The 26,491-nt window shown below is 40.1% G+C and overlaps 1 protein-coding gene across 2 annotated transcripts in view; it reads left to right on the forward strand.

The window, feature by feature from the left end:
- The first annotated feature begins 2,592 nt into the window (after positions 1-2,592).
- wdr17 (WD repeat domain 17) overlaps positions 2,593-26,491 on the forward strand; it is a 55,695-nt gene continuing 31,796 nt past the window's right edge. For both annotated transcript variants that reach the window (XM_049481375.1, XM_049481376.1), the window contains exons 1-4: positions 2,593-2,698; positions 20,841-20,969; positions 22,881-23,064; positions 23,927-24,157. In XM_049481375.1, coding sequence (XP_049337332.1) covers positions 20,847-20,969; positions 22,881-23,064; positions 23,927-24,157 — 538 coding nt within the window. In that variant the 5' untranslated portion in view covers positions 2,593-2,698; positions 20,841-20,846. The remainder of the gene's footprint in view (positions 2,699-20,840; positions 20,970-22,880; positions 23,065-23,926; positions 24,158-26,491) is intronic.

The following is a 26,491-nucleotide window of genomic DNA, read 5'->3' on the forward strand; positions in this document are numbered from 1 at the left end:
CTTCATGTAGCTTCAGAGTTTATCATCACTACACACCACAAAACTTCATGTAGCTTCAGAGTTTATCATCACTACACACCTCCAAACTTCATGTAGCTTCAGAGTTCATCACTACACACCTCCAAACTTCATGTAGCTTCAGAGTTCATCATCACTACACACCTCCAAACTTCATGTAGCTTCAGAGTTTATCATCACTACACACCTCCAAACTTCATGTAGCTTCAGAGTTCACCATCACTACACACCTCCAAACTTCATGTAGCTTCAATGATCATCACTACACACCTCCAAACTTCATGTAGCTTCAGAGTTCATCACTCACTACACACCTCCAAACTTCATTTAGCTTCAGAGTTCATCACTACTACACACCTCCAAACTTCATGTAGCTTCAGAGTTCATCACTCACTACACACCTCCAAACTTCATTTAGCTTCAGAGTTCATCACTACTACACACCTCCAAACTTCATGTAGCTTCAATGATCATCACTACACACCTCCAAACTTCATGTAGCTTCAGAGTTCATCACTCACTACACACCTCCAAACTTCATTTAGCTTCAGAGTTCATCACTCACTACACACCTCCAAACTTTATGTAGCTTTGGAATTTATCATCACTGCACACCTCCAAACTTCATGTAGCTTTAGAGTTCATCACTCACTACACACCTCCAAACTTCATGTAGCTTCGGAATCTATCATCACTACACACCTCCAAACTTCATGTAGCTTCAGAGTTTATCATCACTACACACCACAAAACTTCATGTAGCTTCAGAGTTTATCATCACTACACACCTCCAAACTTCATGTAGCTTCAGAGTTCATCACTACACACCTCCAAACTTCATGTAGCTTCAGAGTTCATCATCACTACACACCTCCAAACTTCATGTAGCTTCAGAGTTCATCACTCACTACACACCTCCAAACTTCATTTAGCTTCAGAGTTCATCACTACTACACACCTCCAAACTTCATGTAGCTTCAGAGTTCATCACTCACTACACACCTCCAAACTTCATTTAGCTTCAGAGTTCATCACTACTACACACCTCCAAACTTCATGTAGCTTCAATGATCATCACTACACACCTCCAAACTTCATGTAGCTTCAGAGTTCATCACTCACTACACACCTCCAAACTTCATTTAGCTTCAGAGTTCATCACTCACTACACACCTCCAAACTTCATGTAGCTTCAATGATCATCACTACACACCTCCAAACTCCATGTAGCTTCAATGATCATCACTACACACCTCCAAACTTCATGTAGCTTCAGAGTTCATCATCACTACACACCTCCAAACTTCATCTAGCTTCAGAGTTTATCATCACTACACACCTCCAAACTTCATGTAGCTTCAATGATCATCACTACACACCTCCAAACTTCATGTAGCTTCAGAGTTCATCATCACTACACACCTCCAAACTTCATGTAGCTTCAGAGTTCATCACTCACTACACACCTCCAAACTTTATGTAGCTTTGGAATTTATCATCACTGCACACCTCCAAACTTCATGTAGCTTTAGAGTTCATCACTCACTACACACCTCCAAACTTCATGTAGCTTCGGAATCTATCATCACTACACACCTCCAAACTTCATGTAGCTTCAGAGTTCATCATCACTACACACCACAAAACTTCATGTAGCTTCAGAGTTCATCATCACTACACACCACAAAACTTCATGTAGCTTCAGAGTTTATCATCACTACACACCTCCAAACTTCATGTAGCTTCAGAGTTTATCATCACTACACACCTCCAAACTTCATGTAGCTTCAGAGTAGTTAATCATCACTACACACCTCCAAACTTCATGTAGCTTCAGAGTTCATCACTACACACCTCCAAACTTCATGTAGCTTCAGAGTTCATCACTACACACCTCCAAACTTCATGTAGCTTCAGAGTTTATCATCACTACACACCTCCAAACTTCATGTAGCTTCAGAGCTCATCACTACACACCTCCAAACTTCATGTAGCTTCAGAGTTCATCACTACACACCTTAAAATGTTATTTTTATTGTGAATATTTTTTTTATTGTGAATAAAATCTAGCTCAATAAGATTTTTAAAATGGTTTATTTTTATATTAATTTACATTTATAAAGATTATACACAGCATCCCATTTTTTATAATTGGGAATGAATGAATAGACATATAGACAAATAGATAGATAGATAGATAGATAGATAGATAGATAGATAGATAGATAGATAGATAGATAGATAGATAGATAGATAGATAGATAGATTATTAATTATTGATCCATATATTAATAATGTTTCTTGTTTAATTGGAATGCTTTACTCATACATTTCCATTACTGCTATATTTAAAACCAATTTTAACTTAGACAAGAAATGAACTACGTTTCCCATAATGCATTGCGCGTTAAGCCCCGCCCCAGCTCTCAGATGGTCGAGGCTGCAGCCTGTAATCTGCGCGGAGGTGTGCACTTGCATTTGCTGACGGACAACAAGACCAGCCAATCGGAGCGCGCTGTATTCGTGACGTGGCGGCCAGCGGACCAATGGCGTGCAGCGAGCGGGGGAAGCTGGAGGCTCCGGAGAGTCTGCGCTCAGAGACCGAGCCTGATTTCAGCACCGCGCGCTGTCCACCGTCCTCCACCTCCACCTCCTCCACCCTTACTGACCCGCTGCCCAGGTAAGGGCCTGGAGCTTCACCTGCTCATCCTGCTGCTCATCTTCACCTGCATTATCTCTGTCTGTGTCTGTGCTGTCTGTTCCGCTGCGGGGTGAGCTGGGCTCTGAGATAGCTCACGTGCTAATAGGCGCGTTCACGGTGAGCCTGTGGCCAGCTGATGGTCTATAGCCCAGTTTATTATACTGGGACTGGACTGGAACCACAGTGGCTGATGTAGATATAGATACTGTAGACTGGGTAGATCACTGGGAGAACCTGTCTGAATGCTTTAATGTTGTGTATATTGAGTAAAATCAGCTGATGTACACTTTGGTAGCTTGTGGTTTCTGAAGATGCAATGCTTTGGAGATGTTTGCAGACCATATGTCCCAGTGTTTTTATTGTGGGCATCATTCTGGATTGGGAATAAGCACAAAAATAAAGAAAATTTGTGTTTGGTACATTATTTCTTTGTTGTAAATCCTATACTATTGGAAAACATATTAATTTCTCTTTTAAATGGTGCCATATTTGTATCACTGAGATGTTTGTAGACCAGATAACCAACAGGTTTTGTGTGGGCATCCAACTGGATTGGGAAAAATGATACAAAAAAGCATATCATTTAAAAATCATGATACATTCACTCCTCAGAAGGAACTTAAAAAGAGCAAACAACAGCATGTACTGCTCAGATTTTATATTTGTTCATAATTTCTGTATGTTTGTCTGATTTTGCCAGTCAATACATTTAAACTAATTTCACAATTGTTTTTTTTTTACTGTTACTGAAAACTCTTTAACAAATGTATTGCTGTAATTAAACATTTACTCTTTAGCCTCCATCCAAAAAAATAAATCTTAAGTAAGTGAAATCATCTAATTTAAAGGCAAACATTTTATATATATATATATATTTTTTTTTTGATAGGACAATTTTTTGGCTGACTAAGAATTGTGTAAGTTTAAGATTATTTTGGGAATAACGATCTTAATCAGTCTCACTTAGAATGTATAACTTATTTTAAGGAATTTTAATCAAATTAAGCACAAAAGGTCACCAGTCAAGTTATTCTGATTCTTGTTTCCAAATTTACATTATTTTGACAAATCTAAGCATTTTGCATCAGTGATTTAAGTCTTATTTTAAGAAATTTAACTAAGAAAAAATGCTTACCCCATTAGCAATTATTTTTTTATTTTTATTGCAGTATATAAGCATAAACATCTCCATCTACATATATTTGGTCTAGTTTTTGTGAATGGAAGTTTTTGCAACATTAAATTGATTCAATTGTATACATACAGAATTATACTTATTTTTACAGTTATTATTACAGTGTATTTATACAATAATGCATTTAATTTAAAAATCATGATACATCCACTCTTCTACCTTAGTTCCACATTTATATCACAAGGAACATGGGAATCACTATGGATCAATTTGAATGGTCCATTATTGATAATAGATCCTCACAGATGTTTACCCTACATTCAACTAACATGTAATTTCATGTAAATCATGTACAGCTCTGAACAAAATAAGAGATTCCTTCTTTTATAAGAGATCAGTTTCTTTTATTTTACTAAATTAAAAGCCTCTGGAATATAATCAAGAGGAAGATGGATGATCACAAGCCACCAAATCAAACTGAACTGCTTGATTTTTTGCACCAGGAGTGCAGGCATAAAGTTATCAAAAAGCAGTGTGTAAGACTGGTGGAGGAGAACATACTAAGGTGCATGAAAATTGTGTTTAAAAAACACTCTTTAAAACTTTATGAATATGAACTTGTTTTCTTTGCATTATTTGAGGTCTGAAAGCTCTGCATCTTTTTTGTCATTTCAGCCATTTCACATTTTCTGCAAAAAATGCTCTAAATGACAATATTTTTATTTGGAATTTTGGGAGAAATTTTATAAATGTAGTTCAAATATATACCTATAAATATTAAAATCAGAGAAACTGATTCAGAAACTGAAGTGGCCTCTTCATGTTTCCAGAGCTCTATATCTAACTCTAAGTTGAATATAAATTACTTTCTATAAAACCTAACCTATGCCTAATCCTAATCTCAACCATAACCCAAACTTTAACTCAACCTTTAACCTAAAATATTCAGATTAGAGTTCAGGTTAGAGGTAGAGGTAGGGTGTTGGGTTTCAGTCAGTAGAGTTCAGTTGCATTTAATAGACATTCAGTTTGATGTCAGGTGAGCATCTATAAAGCCTCTACAGTATAATGGACCATCCAAATAAAATGTTACTATAATATGCATCTGTGGAATAAGCAGCAGAGCTGCAGTAAGTATGTGGTTTGCACCCATTAAAACTTGTTAGATCTTCTTGGCCAGTGCCAATCAGCTTATTCTGCCATTGACTGGTTTGGTGTTTGGCGATCTTCTTGGGAACACCAGCTTGAAGTTGCCAAACGGATCAGCCAAACATGATATTTGGGCATGATGTCCATTCTTGGAGAAAGTACCTACTGACCATCAGGTGCCAGTCAGGAACACTGGGCAACCAGAAGCTCAAAACATGTGTCAATGGCAACAGCAGAATAAGCTGTTCAGCATTGGCAGAGAAGATATGGCAATTTTGTTTTTAATGGACGCAACCCACATACTCTACTAATCTCTGCTGCTCATCCCACAAATGCATTTTCCTCACAAATGTTCCTTTACCTGAATTACCTTTCCCTTAATGTCACAGTTAAATAAATGAGTTTGATTATATGATGGAAATGAGGATTAAACAGGTTAATCTGAGGCGTTTGTGCTGATGACAGCGGCGCAGGGCTGAGATATGATAAAGCAGCTTTCCAGCACATATGGATGAGCAGAATTAACTTCCTGTAAGACGTTGGGCTCGCGGCGGCCTGTGGGAGCGGTGGGACCGTGTCAGTCCCGTGTTTGCAGTCGACTGATGAGGCTCCATTCAATCAGCAGACTAATTACAGAGCGTTAGTGAGTCTAAACACGCTGCGTCTGTTTCTACCTGACTGAACCCAGACTGTAGCCTGAAATCCCCCCGAGTACAGAACTCACTCTTACACTGTTCAAATCTGTCTGACTGTGTGTAAGAGCATATGCCAAAAATCATGGGATAGCAGTGTCTACATTACTATAGTATTAAAATACAGAATACAGAACTCCCAGCAAGCATGGAGGCAAGGAAAAAAGTCCCTCAGAGCTGGAGGAGGAAGAATCCTTGGGAGGACCAAGGGGGACCATCCTACCACTGGTCCAATGGCTTTGAAATGAATGTTAAAAAGTCCTTCACAGGGCTAAAGATGGGGATGTTAGACCCTCATATCTGTGTTTGGTCTAAAGAAATTAATCTCTGGAAAAAAATTAAGAGGCTGTTCAAAAATGATGAGTTTCTTTGATTTGATTGAAACCACCAAACTGAACTGCTTGAATTTTTGCACCAGGAGTAAAGCAGCATAAAGTTATCCAAAAGCAGTGTGTAAGACTGGTGGAGGAGAACATGATGCCAAGATGCATGAAAACTGTGATCAACTCTTAAAAATGTATGAATATGAACTTGTTTTCTTTGCATTATTCGAGGTCTGCAAGCTCTGCCTTTTTTTGTTATTTCAGCCATTTCTCATTTTTCTGCAAATAAATTATTTGGAGTTTGGGAGAAATGTGGTATGTAGTTTATAGAATAAAACAACAACGTTCATTTTGCTCAAACATATATCTATAAATAGCAAAATAAGAAAAACTGATACAGAAACTTGAGTGGTCTCTTATTTTTTTTAAACATGTCTATTCAGCCAGTGGGATGAAGGTATATATGTATTGAGGTGAACAGGTGAAATCAATACTCTGGTGATTGACTTCCTGGTGGTGCCATGTGCAGTGCCATGTGATCAGGAGTGGGAGTGATGTCAGTGTGAGGTGCATTGTGGGTATCATAGTCCGGAGACTGGAGATTGCAGGCGTGACAGTTTGCTATTATTTACAATGTTTAATTATTGTTAATAATTATTAACACGTGTGTGTGTGTATGTAATGTATGTGTATTTGTGTGTTACTAGCCTGAAACCAGAGCAGGCGAATTGCTGAAAGGGACTATGAGGTAACAGAGTGGCCTGAGCCTCACAGACTGGGGGAATTGGATTATAGTGAGTGTGTGGATTAGTGAGCTGTGGAGTAGTGTGACACACCTGGTGGTGAGTGAGGAACGTCCAATGATCTGGCGGCTGCTCTGCTTACAGATCTTTATGTTTTAGCACAGTGATGATGATGATTGAAGTTAAAGTTAAAGCTGGTAAAGATTATTACCTTTATAGAGGCTCCAAAAAGTAAGAAAAAAAGTAGATTAAAGTATATTAAGCATTATTATGCTATAGTGCACTAAAGTGTTCTTGTAGCCACATTATTATTAATCAATTTATTTAAAGAGAGCCAAAATAGAACAACTTTTTTTGTACTTATTTTACTTTAATTACAGTATAAACATACTACAAAAGCCTTACTTAAATAGTGATAAGTGTACTTAACAGTACTAAAATGGGACTATTTTAAATAAACTTAAATGACATTTAAACATATGAACTACTTCATGTATGTAACCCCATATTTTAAATATGCTTACAGTAAAATTATAATACATTTAATTTAATTTAATTTAATTTAACATATTACAACTCTATCACTATTTATTATACACCATTAGAAATTTAATAAGAATTGATGTTCTTATTAGTGCCATTAGTGGCGCTATTACACTCCTGAGTACATAAAACCTATATGGATGTATAAGACTTTTAAATTTTAATTTAAAAGCCGTTTGACCAGTGGTAGGATGGTCCCCCCTCAAATGTGAGTCTTGGTCCTCCCAAGGTTTCTTCCTCCTCCTGCAGCTCTGAGGGAGTTTTTCCTTGCCTCCGCGCTCACTGGGGGTTCTGTATTCTGTATTTTCTATGTTTAATGTTTTGCCTGATTCTTTGTCCTGTAATCATGTTTCTGTAAAGCTGCTTTGTGCCAACACCAGTTGTAAAAACGCTATACAAATAAATTTGATTTGATTTGATTTGATTTGATGTTAAATATATGTGATCTATTTACATTAGGGTACAAATATATGCTTCTTGTTCCTGTCTTTTGTAAGTAGCACACTTCTAGTATATTTTGTTGGGTATAAAAATATATATTTTAATATACTGCACTTGTTACAAATTTACTTTAGAATGATTTAATTAGTATTAGTAATTCCATTTACTTTCTAAAAAGTTACACGATACATTATACTTTAAGTGAACTACTGTAACAGCTGTTTTTAACACAATTTGGTTAAAATTTACAAAAGTATATTTGGATATAAGTATTTTACAAGTATATTGAATTACATCAAACAAAAAGTGTAATTCATCGAAGTCGATTTTTTTAATACTTGTTTTAAAGTTTGATCAAAGTTTTCTTTCAAACCTTTGATGAAAGCATAATATTAATGTACTTTTAATATATTTTAAGTATATTTACAGCATAATAAGACATTTCTCAATATGTTTTAAGTAAAATTAAGTATATATTTTTTTCACCAGGGTGTAGTACCAACCACTGCTACGACTTGGCTATAGCATTTATAGCATGCTATTGCGATGCTAGTGAGGTTTAGCTACATTTGGATATTGGTGTGTGTGTGTGTGTGTGTGTGTGTGTGTGTGTGCGTGTATTATACTGAATGCTTGACGAGAGCAGGTGTGTGTAGAGTAGTATGCTTTGGAGAAGATCTGAAGCAGTGGGAGATCAGATTCTCCTAATCTCTCTCTGGGAGTCTCACTGATCCTCTTTAGGGACTTCAACAGCTGCTATAGAAACCCAGGGGGTTGCTGTGGTGTTGCTAGGTGCTCACTAGGTTTTACTTAATGTTAATTAAAGCTGATGTCTGTAAATTTTTGGCCCTCTCTGGTGAGAATGGGTAATTGCACCGAGCATGCGGAAGAATCATTTTAAACTGGGCGGGTGTGATGCGGTCTCCTTTCAGAGCGGATGAATCCGATTCCAGGTTATGTTCAGTCAGAGAGAGAGAGAGAGAGAGAGAGAGAGAGAGAGAGCGATCAGTCAGAATCTTCACTCCTTCGTTTCTTTGGTTTCACTATGAGCAAATGAGCTACTGAGCTCTGAGTTTCCTCTTCTGAAGTCCCCGTTGCTCCACCAGCTGCTCGGGTTCAGTAAAACTGAGCCGGATCCTCTTTTAGAGGCTGTACGTGTGAGGTAAATACGTAAAGACACGTGACGTGATCAGAAGAAGAACTCCCGCAAAAAAACGACCCGACACCCCAGTTTTTAGAATTAATATATGAATATGGCTTAGCAGGGATGGTGGTTTCAGCACACTGGTACCATTAAACACAATATTTTATCCATATTCTTCTCCACTCAGAAATGCTTCTGCTTTCAGTTTAGAAACTAAATAATACAAACTGACACTTTAATTTATCTTTTTAAACTTTTGATGTTTTGTATTTACTTGGGTACATCTTTACAATAAGGGTCACAATAAACAGTAACTTAGCATTGTAATAAACATTATTAAATGGTAATTAATCTCTCTCTCTCAACTAACTATTAATTGACACTAGTTAAGACATTTTTAAACATTACAACATTTTAACGACAATGTATGTTGTAAATAATAATTAATTAAAACATTATTGATGATTAATAACATCTTTCTCTAGTAAGTACTTTTAAATATGTACCCTTATTTTAAAATGTTACCTTTATTTGTTATTTTGTTTTAATAATTAGCTTTTATAAGTACTGTGTTATCTTACTTTTAACAATTTTATTTGTATGATTTTATAAGTATTTTTATGGAGTTATTTTAGTTATTTTATTGATTTAAACTTTTTTTTATTTTTAAATATATTTATTTTATTCTTTAAATCTTAATAAAACTTTTTTAATCTTATTAAATTAGAAAAAGATGATTAAATATTGTCTTTATATTTGTATTTTTCAGTCCCTGAATGAGTCAAAATCAAGTTTGATTGATTGGTTAAGTGATTGATTGGCAAGTGGTTGTTGATATGCTATGGTTGGTACAGTGTTGCTAGGTGGTCGTTATGGTGTTGCAGTGCAAATAGCTATGGAATCCAATTTGGTTGGTGTAAACATTGCCAGATGGTTTAGTGGTGCTGTGGTTCATCGGGTGGTTCTTGTGGTATTGCTATAAATAATCTCTGAATGAGTGTTTTCTCTCTGGTGTTGCTAGTTAGGTTGCTATAGTAACCAGTTCTATCCGTCATATCTCAGGTGATTGCTCATGCTGTACGTAGGTGCACCAGGTAAACTGCTATTGGTATGCATGTCTAAACTGTGTGTGCTGTTTAAATTCATTTATTGATTGATTTTTTATTTTTTTTATTTAGCGACATTCATTTAGCCTGCTTGGATTGGTCGGTTTCCTCCCACTGATCTGACCTTTACCTCTCTGAGCTCGTCTCCAGAAACAAGTAAACAGAGATTAGTTCACAGCTGGACACGCCTGGACAGAGTGAGCTGCTCTTCTTAGAAAGGCTCCGTCTCGAAAACCACGGAAAGCTTTCAGGATCAGTGTGACTGAAGCTTCAGACCCTGAAAGACTGAAAAAAGCCCTTTATTCCAGTCATTTTAGTCGTTTAGTCCACACGCCTCCTCCGATACATGTGAAGTCAGACTCCGCCTCTTTTTTAACTGCTGCTGATGCTGTAGCATTGCCGAGTAGCATCACAGCGCTAATGCTCGGAAGAAAGAGCAGCGACTCGGTTCTGATACAGCAGCTCACAGACGCAGCCTCGTGCTGATCCACATCACCCTAGGAGTGATGAGGGGTAAGAAAGAGCGCAAGCTACTGTATCCACCCAGAGAGAGCAAGGAGCAATTGTGCTCTCTCAGGGCTCCGGCAGCTAACAGCAAGCTGCATGACCGGGATTTGAACCATTGATCTCCCAAACATAGTGGCAGCGCTTCAAACTGCTGGATCACTCGACGCCCCAGGTGACGACTTCTTAACATACACACAGTTCATATTTAACATTTGGGTCAATATCGTGATATATATTATTCAATCTAAAGACTAAAGGCACAATATGTAAAAAATACAGCTCTGGAAAAAATAAGAGACCATTTAAAAATGATGAGTTTTTGATTGTGATTTTACCAAATTGAAAACCTCTGGAATATAATTAAGAGGAAGATGGATGATCACAAGCCATCAAACCACCAAACTGAACTGCTTGAATTTCTGCACCAGGAGTAAAGCAGCATAAAGTTATCCAAAAGCAGTGTGTAAGACTGGTGGAGGAGAACATGATGCCAAGATGCATAAAAACAGTGATTAAAAACCAACCAGGGTTATTCCACAGAAATATTGATTGATTCTGAACTCTTAAAACTTTATGAATATGAACTTGTTTTCTTTGCATTATTTGAGGTCTGAAAGCTTTGCATCTTTTTTGTTATTTTTGAGCCATTTCTCATTTTCTGCAAATAAATGCTCTAAATTACGATATTTTTATTTGGAATTTGGGAGAAATGTTGTCTGTAGTTTATAGAATAAAACAACAATGTTTATTTTATTCAAACATAAATCTATAAATAGCAAAATCAGAGAAACTGATTGTGATATTTTTCATAATTTCACAATTTTCTATATTCTTATATTAATATGAACAGTATAAAAGCCTCTGCATGTGATGTACACATCCCACACTGGTACACACAGAGCCTATACTATACACTCTCTGGTTGCTGGATGGTTTTTCTCTAGTATTACCATATGGTTGCTATAATGTAATGAAGGTGGTTGCTATGGTGTCTCTGGTGGTTGCTGAGGCTGAATCACAGTAAAGCACATCAATCTGAGCTGTGGAACCTGTCAGTGAGAGCAGATACATGCTATTCTCCTTAAGATCACTCTCTAACACACACACCACACACACACACACACACACACCACACACACACACACACACACCACACACACACACACACACAGACACACACCGTGATCTCACACCACTTCAGCTCAGACGCCTCTCTTAGTTTCAGTCTTCATTGCCTAGGACACGATTCGACAAGTGGCCTTTCTTACTCTTCCTCCCCCCATTTCTCTCTCTCTCTCTCTCTCTCTCTCTCTCTCTCTCTATCTCTCTATCTCTCTCTCTCTATCTTACTCTCTCCCTCTCTTTCTTGCACTCTCTTTCTCTTTTCATGCTTCTTGTTCTCTTTCACTCCCCCTCTCTTTCTGTCTCTTTTCTTCCTTTCTCACCCTCTCTCCCATCTCTCTCCATCCCTCTATCTAAATTCCCTATTCTTCTTTTATTATTCTCTCTCTTATTCCTCTCTCTCCTTCTCTCTCTCTCCGTCCTTCTCTCTCTTTCTCTTTCTTGCACTCTCTTTTTCTTTTCATATTTCTTGTTCTTCTTCACATCCCCTCCCTTTCTATATCAGTCTCTTTTCTTCCTTTCTCAACCTCTCGTTTTTTTTCTCTCTCCGTCCCTCTGTCTTTTTTCTTTTTTCTACCTTCTCTCTTTTCATAATTCTTGTTCTCCTTTACATTCACTCCCATTCTCTTTTCATTCTCTCACCCTCTAGTCTTTCTCTCTCTCCATCTTTTTTCCATTTTTTTCTTCTCTCTCTCTCTCGCTTTCTACATCTCTCTCTCTGTTCCACCATCTCCCATTTCTTGCCCTCTTCTCTTCTCTCTTGCCTCTCTTCTCCTCCTCTTCATCTTCTTCTTTCTCTCTTCTCCTCTTTATCTTCTTCTTTCTCTCTTCTCCTCCTCTTTATCTTCTTTCTCTCTCTTTGTCTCTTACTCCCCCTCCTCCTACTCTTCTTACTCTTCATCTCTCTCATATTTTCTTTTACTCTTCTCTGTCTCCTCTTCATTTCTATCTTCTTCTTCGCTCACTCCTCTTCTTCTCTCTCCTCTCTCTCTTTCCTCCTCTCCTCTCTCTCTCTCTCTTTCCTCCTCTCCTCCACTCTCTCTCTCTCTCTCTCTCTCTCTCTCTCTCTTTCCTCCTCTTCTCTCTTTGCATCCCATCTAAAGGGAAAGTGGGCTGATGGATGTCATCATTGACTACAAATGTGGCTGAACAAACACACACACACACACACACGCACACACACACACACACACACACACACACACACACACACACACACACACACACACACACACACACACACACACACACACACACACTTATCTCCAGACCACTTTATCTAAAGTGTGCTTGATTGCTGTCTCTGTGGAATTTGCATTATGTTCTAGTTTCTATAAAGACAGAGCGTGTGGTCAGTCTGTATTACAGCACAGACAGAAGAGCGTGTGGTCAGTCTGTATAATAGCACAGACAGAAGAGCGTGTGGTCAGTCTGTATTACAGCACAGACAGAAGAGCGCGTGGTCAGTCTGTATTACAGCACAGACAGAAGAGCGTGTGGTCAGTCTGTATTACAGCACAGACAGAAGAGCGTGTGGTCAGTCTGTATTACAACACAGACAGAAGAGCGTGTGGTCAGTCTGTATTACAGCACAGACAGCAGAGCGTGTGGTCAGTCTGTGTTACAGCACAGACAGCAGAGCATGTGGTCAGTCTGTATTACAGCACAGACAGCAGAGCGTGTGGTCAGTCTGTGTTACAGCACAGACAGCAGAGGGTGTGGTCAGTCTGTATTACAACACAGACAGAAGAGCATGTGGTCAGTCTGTATTACAACACAGACAGAAGAGCTTGTGGTCAGTCTGTATTACAGCACAGACAGCAGAGCGTGTGGTCAGTCTGTATTACAGCACAGACAGAGCATGTGGTCGGTCTGTGTTACAGCACAATCAGAAGAGCGTGTGGTCAGTCTGTATTACAACACAGACAGAAGAGCTTGTGGTCAGTCTGTATTACAACACAGACAGAGGAGCGTGTGGTCAGTCTGTATTACAACACAGACAGAAGAGTGTGTGGTCAGTCTGTATTACAGCACAGACAGAAGAGTGTGTGGTCAGTCTGTATTACAGCACAGACAGAAGAGCGTGTGGTCAGTCTGTATTACAACACAGACAGAAGAGCATGTGGTCAGTCTGTATTACAGCACAGACAGCAGAGCATGTGGTCAGTCTGTATTACAGCACAGACAGCAGAACGTGTGGTTAGTCTGTGTTACAGCACAGACAGAAAATCGTGTGGTCAGTCTGTATTACAGCACAGGCACAGCATGTGGTCAGTCTGTATTACAGCACAGAGAGAGCATGTGGTCTGTCCGTATTACAGCACAGACAGAAGAGTGTGAGGTCAGTCTGTATTACAGCACAGACAGCAGAGCGTGTGGTCAATCTGTTTTACAGCACAGACAGCAGAGCATGTGGTCAGTGTGTGTTACAGCACAGACAGAAAATCGTGTGGTCAGTCTGTGTTACAGCACAGACAGCAGAGTGTGAGGTCAGTCTGTATTACAGCACAGACAGAAGAGCATGTGGTCAGTCTGTATTACAGCACAGACCGCAGAGCGTGTGGTCAGTCTGTATTACAGCACAGACAGAGTGTGTGGTCAGTCTGTATTACAGCACAGACACAGCATGTGGTCAGTCTGTATTACAGCACAGATAGAGCATGTGGTCAGTCCGTATTACAGCACAGACAGAAGAGCGTGTGGTCAGTCTGTATTACAACACAGACAGAAGAGCATGTGGTCAGTCTGTATTACAGCACAGACAGCAGAGCATGTGGTCAGTCTGTATTACAGCACAGACAGCAGAGCGTGTGGTCAGTCTGTGTTACAGCACAGACAGAAAATCGTGTGGTCAGTCTGTATTACAGCACAGACAGAAGAGCATGTGGTCAGTCTGTATTACAACACAGACAGAAGAGCATGTGGTCAGTCTGTATTACAGCACAGACAGAAGAACGTGTAGTCAGTCTGTATTACAGCACAGGCACAGCATGTGGTCAGTCTCTATTACAGCACAGAGAGAGCATGTGGTCTGTCCGTATTACAGCACAGACAGAAGAGTGTGAGGTCAGTCTGTATTACAGCACAGACAGAGGAGCGTGTGGTCAATCTGTATTACAGCACAGACAGCAGAGCGTGTGGTCAGTCTGTGTTACAGCACAGACAGAAAATTGTGTGGTCAGTCTGTATTACAGCACAGACAGCAGAGTGTGAGGTCAGTCTGTATTACAGCACAGACAGAAGAGCATGTGGTCAGTCTGTATTACAGCACAGACAGAGTGTGTGGTCAGTCTGTATTACAGCACAGACACAGCATCTGGTCAGTCTGTATTACAGCACAGAGAGAGCATGTGGTCAGCCCGTATTACAGCACAGACAGAAGAGTGTGTGGTCGGTCTGTATTACAGCACAGACAGAAGAGCGTGTGGTCAGTCTGTATTACAGCACAGACAGAAGAGCGTGTGGTCAGTGTGTATTACAGCACAGACAGAAGAGCATGTGGTCAGTCTGTATTACAGCACAGACAGAGCATGTGGTCAGTCTGTATTACAGCACAGACAGAAGAGCGTGTGGTCATTCTGTGTTACAGCACAGACAGAAGAGCTTGTGGTCATTCTGTATTACAGCACAGACAGAGTGTGTGGTCAGTCTGTATTACAGCACAGACAGAGCATGTGGTCAGTCTGTATTACAGCACAGACAGAGTGAGTGGTCATTCTGTATTACAGCACAGACAGAGTGTGTGGTCAGTCTGTATTACAGCAAAGACAGAAGAGTGTCTGGTCAGTCTATATTACAGCATAGAATAGACAGAGTGAGTGGTCAGTCTGTATTACAGCACAGACAGAGCAAGTGGTCAGTCTGTGTTACAGCACAGACCGAAGAGTGTGTGGTCAGTCTGTATTACAGCACAGACAGAAGAGTGTGTGGTCACTCTGTATTACAGCACAGACAGAAGAGCGTGTGGCCAGTCTGTATTACTGCACAGACAGAAGAGCGTGTGGTCAGTCTGTATTACAGCACAGACAGAAGAGTGTGTGGCCAGTCTGTATTACAGCATAGACAGAGTGATGGGCAGTCTGTATTACAGCACAGACAGAGCATGTGGTCAGTCTGTGTTAGAGCATAGGCAGAAGAGTGTGTGGTCAGTCTGTGTTACAGCACAGACAGAAGAGCATGTGGTCAGTCTGTATTACAGCACAGACAGAAGAGCATGTGGTCAGTCTGTATTACAACACAGACAGAAGAGTGTGTGGTCAGTCTGTAGTACAGGACAGACAGAAGAACATGTGGTCAGTCTGTATTACAGCACAGACAGAAGAGCATGTGGTCAGTCTGAATTACAGCACAGACAGAAGAGCATGTGGTCAGTCTGTATTACAGCACAGACAGAAGAGCGTGTGGTCAGTCTGTATTACAGCACAGACAGAAGAGTGTGTGGTCAGTCTGAATTACAGCACAGACAGAAGAGCATGTGGTCAGTCTGTATTACAGCACAGACAGAAGAGCGTGTGGTCAGTCTGTATTACCGCACAGACAGAAGAGCGTGTGGTCAGTCTGTATTACAGCACAGACAGAAGAGTGTGTGGTCAGTCTGTATTAAAGCACAGACAGAGCATGTGGTTAGTCTGTATTACAAAACAGACAGAAGAGCGTGTGGTCAATCTGTATTACAACACAGACAGAAGAGCATGTGGTCAGTCTGTATTATAGCACAGACAGAAGAGCGTGTGGTCAGTCTGTATTACAGCACAGACAGAAGAGTGTGTGTTCAGTCTGTATTACAGCACAGACAGAAGAGCGTGTGGTCAGTCTGTATTACAGCACAGACAGTCTTTATTAAGTGGATGGGTGGTATGTTAGTAAGGCTCTGTGTTCTATTTGTGTACATGGCTTGTTCAGATTGTATTGAACAGAAGGGTGAGCGTGAAATGGGACATCTGTGTCTGTGAGTGTTAGAGAGAGAGAGAGAGAGAGAGAAAAGAGAGAGAGAGTGAATGAGAGAAAGAGAGAGAGAGAGAGAGAGAGAGAGTGAATAAGATAGAGAGAGAGAGAGAGAGAGAGAGAGAGAGAGAGAGAGAGAAAGAAAGACAGGAGTGGAAAAATGATCAACCTTTTTTTAAACTCGGAGTACATTTACAATGGAAAAATAAAAACATTCGGCCCCCAAAAAAATTGAGACCACCAGTTTCTGAATCAGTTTCTCTGATTTTGCTATTTATAGGTTTATGTTTGAGTAAAATGAACATTGTTGTTTTATTCTATAAACTACAGACAACATTTCTCCCAAATTCCAGATAAAAATATTGTCATTAAGAGCATTTATTTACAGAAAATGAGAAATGTCTGAAATAACAAAAAAGATGCAAAGCTTTCAGACCTCAAATAATGCAAAGAAAACAAGTTCATATTCATAAAGTTTTAAGAGTTCAGAAATCAATATTTGGTGGAATAACCTTGGTGGTTTTTAATCACAGTTAGAATCATGCATCTTGGCATCATTTTCTCCTCCACCAGTCTTACACACTGCTTTTGGATAACTTTATGCTGCTTTACTCCTGGTGCAAAAATTCAAGCAGTTCAGTTTGGTGGTTTGATGGTTTGTGATCATCCATCTTCCTCCTGATTATATTCCAGAGGTTTTCAATTTGGTAAAATCAAAGAAACTCATCATCTTTAAGTGTTCTCCTATTTTTTTCCAGGCTATAGGTGATCCAACAGGCTACTAGAGCCTCTTATATTCTTATATTTACTTACATATACCACTGTTATAATGGCCCATATTGAATAGGGCCCAATCTTACACCCTATGCAAGGCAAGTTGAGATACTCATTGTTATCTTACACCGCGCCAACCGCCTGCATCGTTTAAATTGTAATGGTGCTTAGAAATATATCCATACCAATTGGTGTGGTGGTCTGAAAATGAGGTGTGTTCAGGTACATGTATGGTATATTGCTATCTAGGCAATGAAAAACACAATGGAAAATCTACCTAGACAGACATCAGCTGTCAGATGTCCATTGCTATCTTGGCAGTCCACCAAATTCAGAGAGCACCTGGCTCTTAAAACATTCTTAGCACATTCTTAACAATCATGATTATTTACAAGAATTACATTACAATACATGCCTATTGGCATATTTTTCCCGTCGTTATGATAGCAAAGACACACTGACAGATGGTCACAAACTAAATCAAGCTACTGTCTTGTCTTGAGAAGTGTTGGAAGCGTCCAGGTAGCTGCGCTGTCAAAATAGCAAATCACCAATGCAAGAGCGCACCTGATGCTTAACACATTCTTAACACGTTCACGTACGTGCCTTTTGTCATACCTTTCCTGTTGTTACGATAGCAAAGACACACTGACACGCCCTAAATCAAGATGCTATCCTGGCTTGAGAAGTGTTAGCTGCACCATTAAAATAGCAATGCGCCAAAGTCAGAGCGCACCTGGCTATTAACACGTTCGCATTACGCCCAAAACACACCCATGATTAATTAAGAGAATTAGTACATAGCTTTTTGTGCATTTTGAGCTGCATAATGTGTACTTTTCCTGTCGTTATGATAGCAAAGACACACTGACACGCCCTAAATCAAGCTGCAGAGTGAGCGGTTGATGGCGGCTCACCTAAAGAATGGTAAAATAGAACCATTCTAACAATTCTTAGATTGTTATTATATTTGTCAATAAGTGTACATACATTTTAAGTAGTAATTATATATATATAGGTGTGTGTGTGTGGGGGGGGGGGGGGGGTAGGTATTGAAAAAGGGACTTAAATGCAGCTCATTTTAATGAAGGGGGCTGCTGTTGCTTGGCTACCGGCGGGGGCTGTACATCAGTCCTCTACAGCTGCTGCTGCTGCTGCTAACACACACACACTCACACACACACACACACACACACACACACAGCCTGCACCAGTCAATGAGCATCTCTCTCTCTCTATTTCTATCTCTCTTTCTCTCTCTTTCTGTTCGTCACTCTGTTCCTCACACATGCACTTTGTTACCAAGCTAACCGGCTCACACACACACACACACACACACACACATGCACACACACACACACACACACACACACATATATATGTGTGCGTTCATACACACACCGCACATATAGACTATTTCCTCTTCCTTTACCGCTGTCGATAGTGTCTAGTGCTTAGTGTCTAGTGTTTAGTGTGAGTGTGTGTGTTTAGTGTGTGTGTGTGTTTAGTGTGTGTGTGTGTGTGTGTGTGTGTGTGTGTGGAGGTAAGGAGAGCTATCAGCGCAGACATGGAGACACTCAGCTGGTTCTGCAGGAGTGACGATGAAATGAAGGTGAGGGCTACTGCGCTGAGACAGAGAGAGCATGTGTGTGTGTGTGTGTGTGTGTGTGTATACGTATGTGTGTGTGTGTGTGTGTGTGTAGCATGTTCATGCTAAGATGTTACAGATTTGTTGGGTTCAATTCCGGTCAGCTGTGCTGGAACTGCGGTGTTATCGTGTCACAGACAGATAATGTGTGTGTGTGTGTATACGTGTGTGTGTGTGTGTGTGTGTGTGTGTGTGTGTTTCACTGTGTCAGACCGCGATACAGAAGCTGGACCGTGTCACGGTCGCTAAAGACAGACTGAAGAAGCGTCGATTCCACTGTCATTCATTCGGGTTCAGTCTCATCATCCTCATAATGACCAGATAATGGTCTTATTTAGCTATGGACAAAAGTATTGGGACGCCTGCTCATGCATTGTTTCACCTGAAATTAAGGGTATTAAAAAGAGTCTATCCTGCTTTTGTTGGAGTAACTGTCTCTACTGCCCAAGGAAGATTCTGGAGCATAGCTGTGAGGATTTGATTGCATTCAGCAAGAGCAAGAGCAGGATGTTGGATAATGATTTGAGTTTAGATTCTCAAGAAAATCTGGGTCATTAATGTAGACCTACGTTTTTTTTTTTTAATAAAGTCATGGTGTGATCATCATAATATAGCAGAGTAACAGATAAAGTAACTAAACACCAACATATACATATACAGGGGTTGTACAATGAAACTGAAACACCTGTCATTTTAGTGTGGGAGGTTTAATGGCTAAATTGGAGCAGCCTGGTGTTCAATCTTCATTAATTGCACATTATTGCACCAGTAAGAGCAGAGTGTGAAGGTTCAATTAGCAGGGTAAGAGCACAGTTCTGCTCTAAATATTGCGATGCACACAACATTATGGGTGACATACCAGAGTTCAAAAGAGGACAAATTGTTGGTGCACGTCTTGCTGGAGCATCTGTGACCAAGACAGCAAGTCTTTGTGATGTATCAAGAGCCACGGTATCCAGGGTAATGTCAGCATACCACCAAGAAGGACCTATCACATCCAACAGGATTAACTGTGGATGCTGTAAGAGGAAGCTGTCTGAAAGGGATGTTTGGGTGCTAACCCGGATTGTATAAAAAAAAACCCATAAAACCACGGCTGATCAAATCACGCAGAATTCAATGTGCACCTCAACTCTCCTGTTTCCACCAGAACTGTCCGTCACCACAATCAATTATTGTGCTCTAAAACCAGGTGTTTCAGTTTTATTGTCCAACCTCTGTAGTTTCCTTACTTATATAAAAATGTAGGTTATCTGTACTTTACTGGAGTAATTATTTTTACATTTTCACACAATTATCTGAACTTTCTACTCCTTAAATTTTATTAAAATAGCCTTGTTACATTTCAGCTGGTTTTCATTCCGGCTTCTCATTGTTCCATAAATAAAACCCCTATCCAGATAAATCTCTCTATCCAGCTAGAGTGAATCTGATTGTGATTGAGAAGTATAAACATATACCTTTCCGACACCCTATTGGTTTATACTGTGATTTATCACACCTGCACACATCCCGCCTGGGGGTAGTGCACTATAGGACTCTGTGGGCGTGGCATAAACGTTTGTTCTTAATGTTTTTTTTCCACCTTACTTTACTTTGACTTTTATACTTTAAGTAGTTTTGAAATCTGTACTTTTACACTTTTACCTAAAGAGTAAAAAGCTTGAGTTGATACTTCAGCTTCTACAGAAATATTTTAAACCCATGTATCTATACTTCTACCTACAGATTAATGAGTGTAGATACTTCTTTTACAACTTCAGTAACCCTTCCATTTCACCTCCATAAACAAGTTTGTTTTTTTTGTAAAAAAAAAAAAAAAGTGATGGTGTTGTTTCCGTTTTCTGCAGGTAAAGATGTCGCAGGTGAAGCAGGTGGGGCTGTTAGCTGCCGGCTGTCAGCCCTGGAATAAAGATGTGTGTGCAGCCAGCGGAGACAGATTCGCTTACTGCGCTACACTCGCTATTTACGTCTATCAGGTAAACATCATTCATCTGTTCCTATACCAGATTAATGCTCTCTGTGTTCTTTACAGCCTATAGATTTGTTTTGATGAATTTGTTGTTAGAAATATGGAGGGTTTTTTGTTTAGCTGACTCAAACCCACCATTAGATGGATAGGTGGATGAATAGACAGACAAACATGTAGATTAATAGATAGGTGCGTGGGGGTGGATGGATGGTTGTGTAGGTAGGTAAGTGGATGGGTGGATGGATGGATGGATGGATGGATGGATGGATGGATGGTTGTGTTGGTAGGTAAGTGGATGGGTGGATGGATGGATGGATGGTTGTGTTGGTAGGTAAGTGGATGGATGGATGGATGGATGGATGGATGGTTGTGTTGGTAGGTAAGTGGATGGATGGATGGATGGATGGATGGGTGGATGGTTGTGTTGGTAGGTAAGTGGATGGGTGGATGGATGAGTAGACAGACAAACATGTAGATAAATAGAAAGGTGCGTGGGGGGTGGATGGATGGATGGATGGATGGACAGACAAACATGTAGATAAACAAAAAATAGATAGGTACGTGGGGGGTGGATGGATGGATGGATGGATGAATAGACAGACAAACATGTAGATTAATAGATAGGTGCGTGGGGGTGGATGGATGGTTGTGTAGGTAGGTAAGTGGATGGTTGGATGGATGGATGGATGGATGGTTGTGTTGGTAGGTAAGTGGGTGGATGGATGGATGGATGGATGGATGAATGGGTGGATGGTTGTGTTGGTAGGTAAGTGGATGGGTGGATGGATGAGTAGACACACAAACATGTAGATAAATAGAAAGGTGCGTGGGGGGGTGGACGGATGGATGGATGAATGGATGGATGGATGGACAGACAAACATGTAGATAAATAGAAAATAGATAGGTACGTGGGGGTGGATGATGGATGGATGGATAGTTGTGTAGGTAGGTAAGTGGATGGGTGGATGGATGAATAGACAGACAAACATGTAGATAAATAGAAAGGTGCGTGGGGGGGTGGACGGATGGATGGATGGATGGATGAATGGATGGATGGATGGATGGATGATGGACAGACAAACATGTAGATAAATAGAAAATAGATAGGTACGTGGGGTGGATGATGGATGGATGGATAGTTGTGTAGGTAGGTAAGTGGATGGGTGCATGGATGAATAGACAGACAAACATGTAGATAAATAGAAAGGTGCGTGGGGGGTGGATAGATAGATAGATAGATAGATAGATAGATAGATAGATAGATAGATAGATAGATAGATAGATAGATAGATAGATAAATAAACAGACAAACATGTAGATAAATAGATAGGTACGGGGGTGGGTGGATGGATGGATGGATAGATGGATGGAAGGATGGATGGAGGGATAGATGGATGGATGGATAGATGAATGGATGGACACAGATAGACAGATTGATGGATGGATGAATAGCCAGACAAACATGTAGATAAATAGATAGGTGCGTGGATGTATGAATGGATGGATGGATGGACATAGATAGATAGTTATTTAGTCCACTCACTAAACTGCAGTGTGAAACTGAAACTAACAGGATCAAATACTGTATATACAATATTACAAAGACTCGAAACCTTGATGTGGACTCTGCTCTGGACTTTCATGAGTGATAACACCATTAAACACATTTTTAATCTGAGGGTTTTCCTTTTGATTATACATTTCTTTTATAATTATATTCGCAGCATGTACTAGCTTGGACTCAATGGTGGACCACCATATCAGTGACGTTTTTTGGGTAGTGATTATTTGTGCTGATCTATACTTTTTTATTAGTCTCAGAAGAAGTTCTACATTAGTAATCAGCTGCTGTAACTGAATTGATCCACTTCATTTCATTGCTGTAATTCTCTGATTGGCTGAATCGTGTCTCTTCAGCTGGATCACAGATATAACGAGTTTAAGCTGAGGGCGATCATGTCTGAGCACAAGAAGACCATCACGGCCATTAGCTGGTGTCCACACAACCCCGAGGTGTTTGCCAGCGCCAGCGCAGATAACCTGCTCATCATCTGGAACGTAGCCGAGCAGAAGGCCGTCGCTCGACTGGACAACACTAAAGGTATCGGCTGCAGGTTTACAGTAGAGATTACTGGCAGGATCAGTGTTTTTGGGGCCGATCGCCAATAATCTCTCATCACTAATACCATCCAGATAAAACTGATAATCTATTGTCATGCAGGGCTTCAGCAGTGTCTCTCAAAATGAAATTGTCTTACTTTTTTAGAATTTAGCACATTTTGCTAGTATTTCCCCAAACCCTTGAACTAGAATGAAAAGGGGAGGGGCAAGTTTAGAGGTTTTAGGCAGGAGTTCAAGGCAGCTTTGCTGGGAAGCGTAAAGTTGAACCACCAAAAAGTGGTGGTTTACAATGCGTTGCATGGTGGCTTAGTGGTTAGCACGTTCGCCTCCCAGCGCTGGGGTCCTGGGTTTAAGTCCCTATCTGGGTGGAGTTTCCATGGGTGGGATTTCTCCCACAGTCCAAAGAGATGGAGATCAGAAAAATTGGATATTCTAAATTGCCTAGAAAATTGGATACTGGTGTATGACTGTGTGCCCAGATATGGATTAGCAGTGCCCGATGCAGTCCAACAGGTGGACGGTGGTTTCCGGTTGAGAGTATGCTGTGCTTGATTGGCTGCCATCTATCATCATTGTGTATTGAAGCTATAAAGCAATCTGCCAAAGTCAGAACCCACCTAGCTCTTAAAGAGAATGGCAAGTGACAAGCTGATTGGTTTATTTCGTGTACTTTTCGTTGTACTTTTCCGGACGTTACGATAGCAACGACACTCTGACACGCCCTAAATCAAGCTACACGGTGCACAGTTGACAGCTCGCCTAAAGGTTGCTAAAATAGGGCCCATTCAAAATCTTTATTAATATGTATTTATTTCATTCTTTTGTTATCGTGTTTCCCGTAGGAATCCCTGCCTCTATAAGCTGGTGCTGGAACACTGGGGACAGTGTAGCGTTCGTCTCCCACCGCGGTCCTCTGTACGTCTGGGCGATTTCAGGACCGGACTCCGGGGTTACGGTACACAAAGAGGCGCACAGCTTCCTGTCGGACATCTGCCTGTTCCGCTGGCACCCAATCAAAAAAGGCAAGGTTGTGTTCGGCCACACAGACGGGAGCCTGTCAGTGTTTCAGCCAGGTGGGTGATAATCACTTAAATATGTATTTTATTATTGCATTTATCATTTATTTAGGATTTAATTTGCTGTTTGATGTGTAAGTTGAAAGTAAATCAACCTGATTTATTATTTACTGAAAGAAAAATAGATAAACTAGGTCAGGACAGGAGATGGAAATACAGACATTGCAGGAAAGTGCTGGAAATGGTTCAGTTGACAAATTCACGTACAGTATCCATATATTCTTGTAAATGTTTGATTAGACTTTTTCATGGGACAACAGTTAAAAGATATTACATTTTGATACAGTGTAAAGTACTGTATTGTTTGTACTATAATCTGGTCAACCTTCTTTAGGAATTTTACCAGTCAGGTTGTAAGGAGCAGTAAAGCAGCGTTATAAAGGAGTTTCAGTGAAGTTTCTCCAGCACCAAGGCTGGAGCAGTATTAGCATTAGCCGCTAACCGCAGCGCTAGCTCATTCTCCGTTCAAAGGCGAGTATAAATATTAGACTGTAGTCTGCGTGTTTAATGTGTTAAAACAAGCTACGTGGGAAGAACCGTTAGTTGATAGCACCCTGGCTTATCAGTTAGCTTATCGCTTAGCACTAGGCACTGCTAACCGCGGCTAGTACTGCTGAACCTGAAAAAATATAGGAAGTCTAAGCTCACTGTAAACAAACAGAAGCGCTCTACTCACCCAAATAAACAGTTTTCAGGGGAGAAATCTGGGTAGATTACTGTGTGACACCATTGCTCCTTATAATCCAGAGGGCCTTATGTATAAAAAATGTGATTTATGCTTAAAAACCCTTCAATGTAGCGGAGTAACCCATAACATTTTTTTCCTGTTAGTAAGGCTTAATGGTAAGTTCATTACTGAAATGAACATTGAAATGTTGTATTGTAGTATTGTAGAAAAATGGACATAACAGATGAATTGCATGTAACAGAACTACATCCTTATATATTGTTTATAAAAAATAACTCAACACAGCCATTATGTCTAAACCACTGGCAACAAAAGTGAATACTTCCCAAAGTGAAAATGGCCAAATTGTGCCTCCCTGGTGTCATATGATGCATTTGTGTTACAAGGTCTTAGGTGTGAATTGAGAGCAGGTGTGTTAAATTTGTTGTTATCACTCTCACTCTCATATTTTATTTTATTTTATTTTATTTAGCCTTTATTTAACCAGGTCGGTCCCATTGAGACACAATGATCTCTTTTTCAAGGGAAGCCTGGCCAAGACAGCAGCCTAAACATCAGTTTCAACATTTAAAACAGACAGTTCACAGTTAAGCCATAAAACAAAAAATCAAACAATAAGGAATCAAACAGTAATGTACAATATACAGTCTGGATGGGTCAACATGGTTGAATAACAGGACCTTCACACAAAACATGAACAGAAACAATAAGAGGCTGATTCCAGGTTTCTTACAAAATTTCTAAATGTTCTAAGGGAAATAAGTTCCTTCAGTTTCAGAGTACTCTGCAATGAATTCCAGGCAGCAGGTGCAGAATGCATAAAGGAGCGTTTGCCGAATTCAGTGCGAACTTTGGGAACATTGAGGAAATAGCAATCATTTGAGCGTAAAGAATAAGTACTCTGGACTCTCGAAATGTAACCACTTAAATATTGAGGGAGTTGCCCCAGGATGGCTTTATAAATAAAAATGTGCCAATGTGAGAGACGACGTACAGCCAGTGAGGGCCATTCGACCCTGCCATATAATGTGCAGTGGTGGGTGAGAGCTTTACAACCTGTGATGAACCTCAAGGCACTATGATACACAGAGTCCAACGATTGCAGACATGTTGCAGGGGCATGCATATAAATAAAATCCCCATAATCCAATACTGAAAGAAAAGTAGCAGAAACTAACTTTTTCTTGGCAGCAAATGAGAAGCATGTCCTATGACGATAAAAAAAGTGTAATTTCAGCTTTAATTTCTTGACTAGATTTTCTATATGAGATCTAAAGGAAAGTCTGTGATCAATCAAGATACCCAGATACTTATAACAAGGCACCAACTCAATTGCAGTCCCTTGTAGGGAAAACACACTAGGAGAGGGCTCAGGTATCTTCCTGCCATTTGAGAAAATCATCACTTTGGTTTTAGAAGCATTCAGAACAAGTTTTAGGTCTGTAAGCTGGTGTTCCACAAGGTTAAAGGCGGTCTGTAAATAGCCAATGGCTTTGGCAAGAGTAGAACCACAACAGTAAATAACTGTATCGTCTGCATAGAAATGGAATTTTGCATCAGGAACGTTTCTACCAAGTACGTCTACATAAATACTGAATAAAATTGGTCCTAAAACAGATCCCTGGGGCACACCAGAATTTACA

This window comes from Astyanax mexicanus, chromosome 7 (assembly GCF_023375975.1).
Source record: "Astyanax mexicanus isolate ESR-SI-001 chromosome 7, AstMex3_surface, whole genome shotgun sequence".
Classification (NCBI taxonomy): Eukaryota; Metazoa; Chordata; class Actinopteri; order Characiformes; family Acestrorhamphidae; genus Astyanax; species Astyanax mexicanus.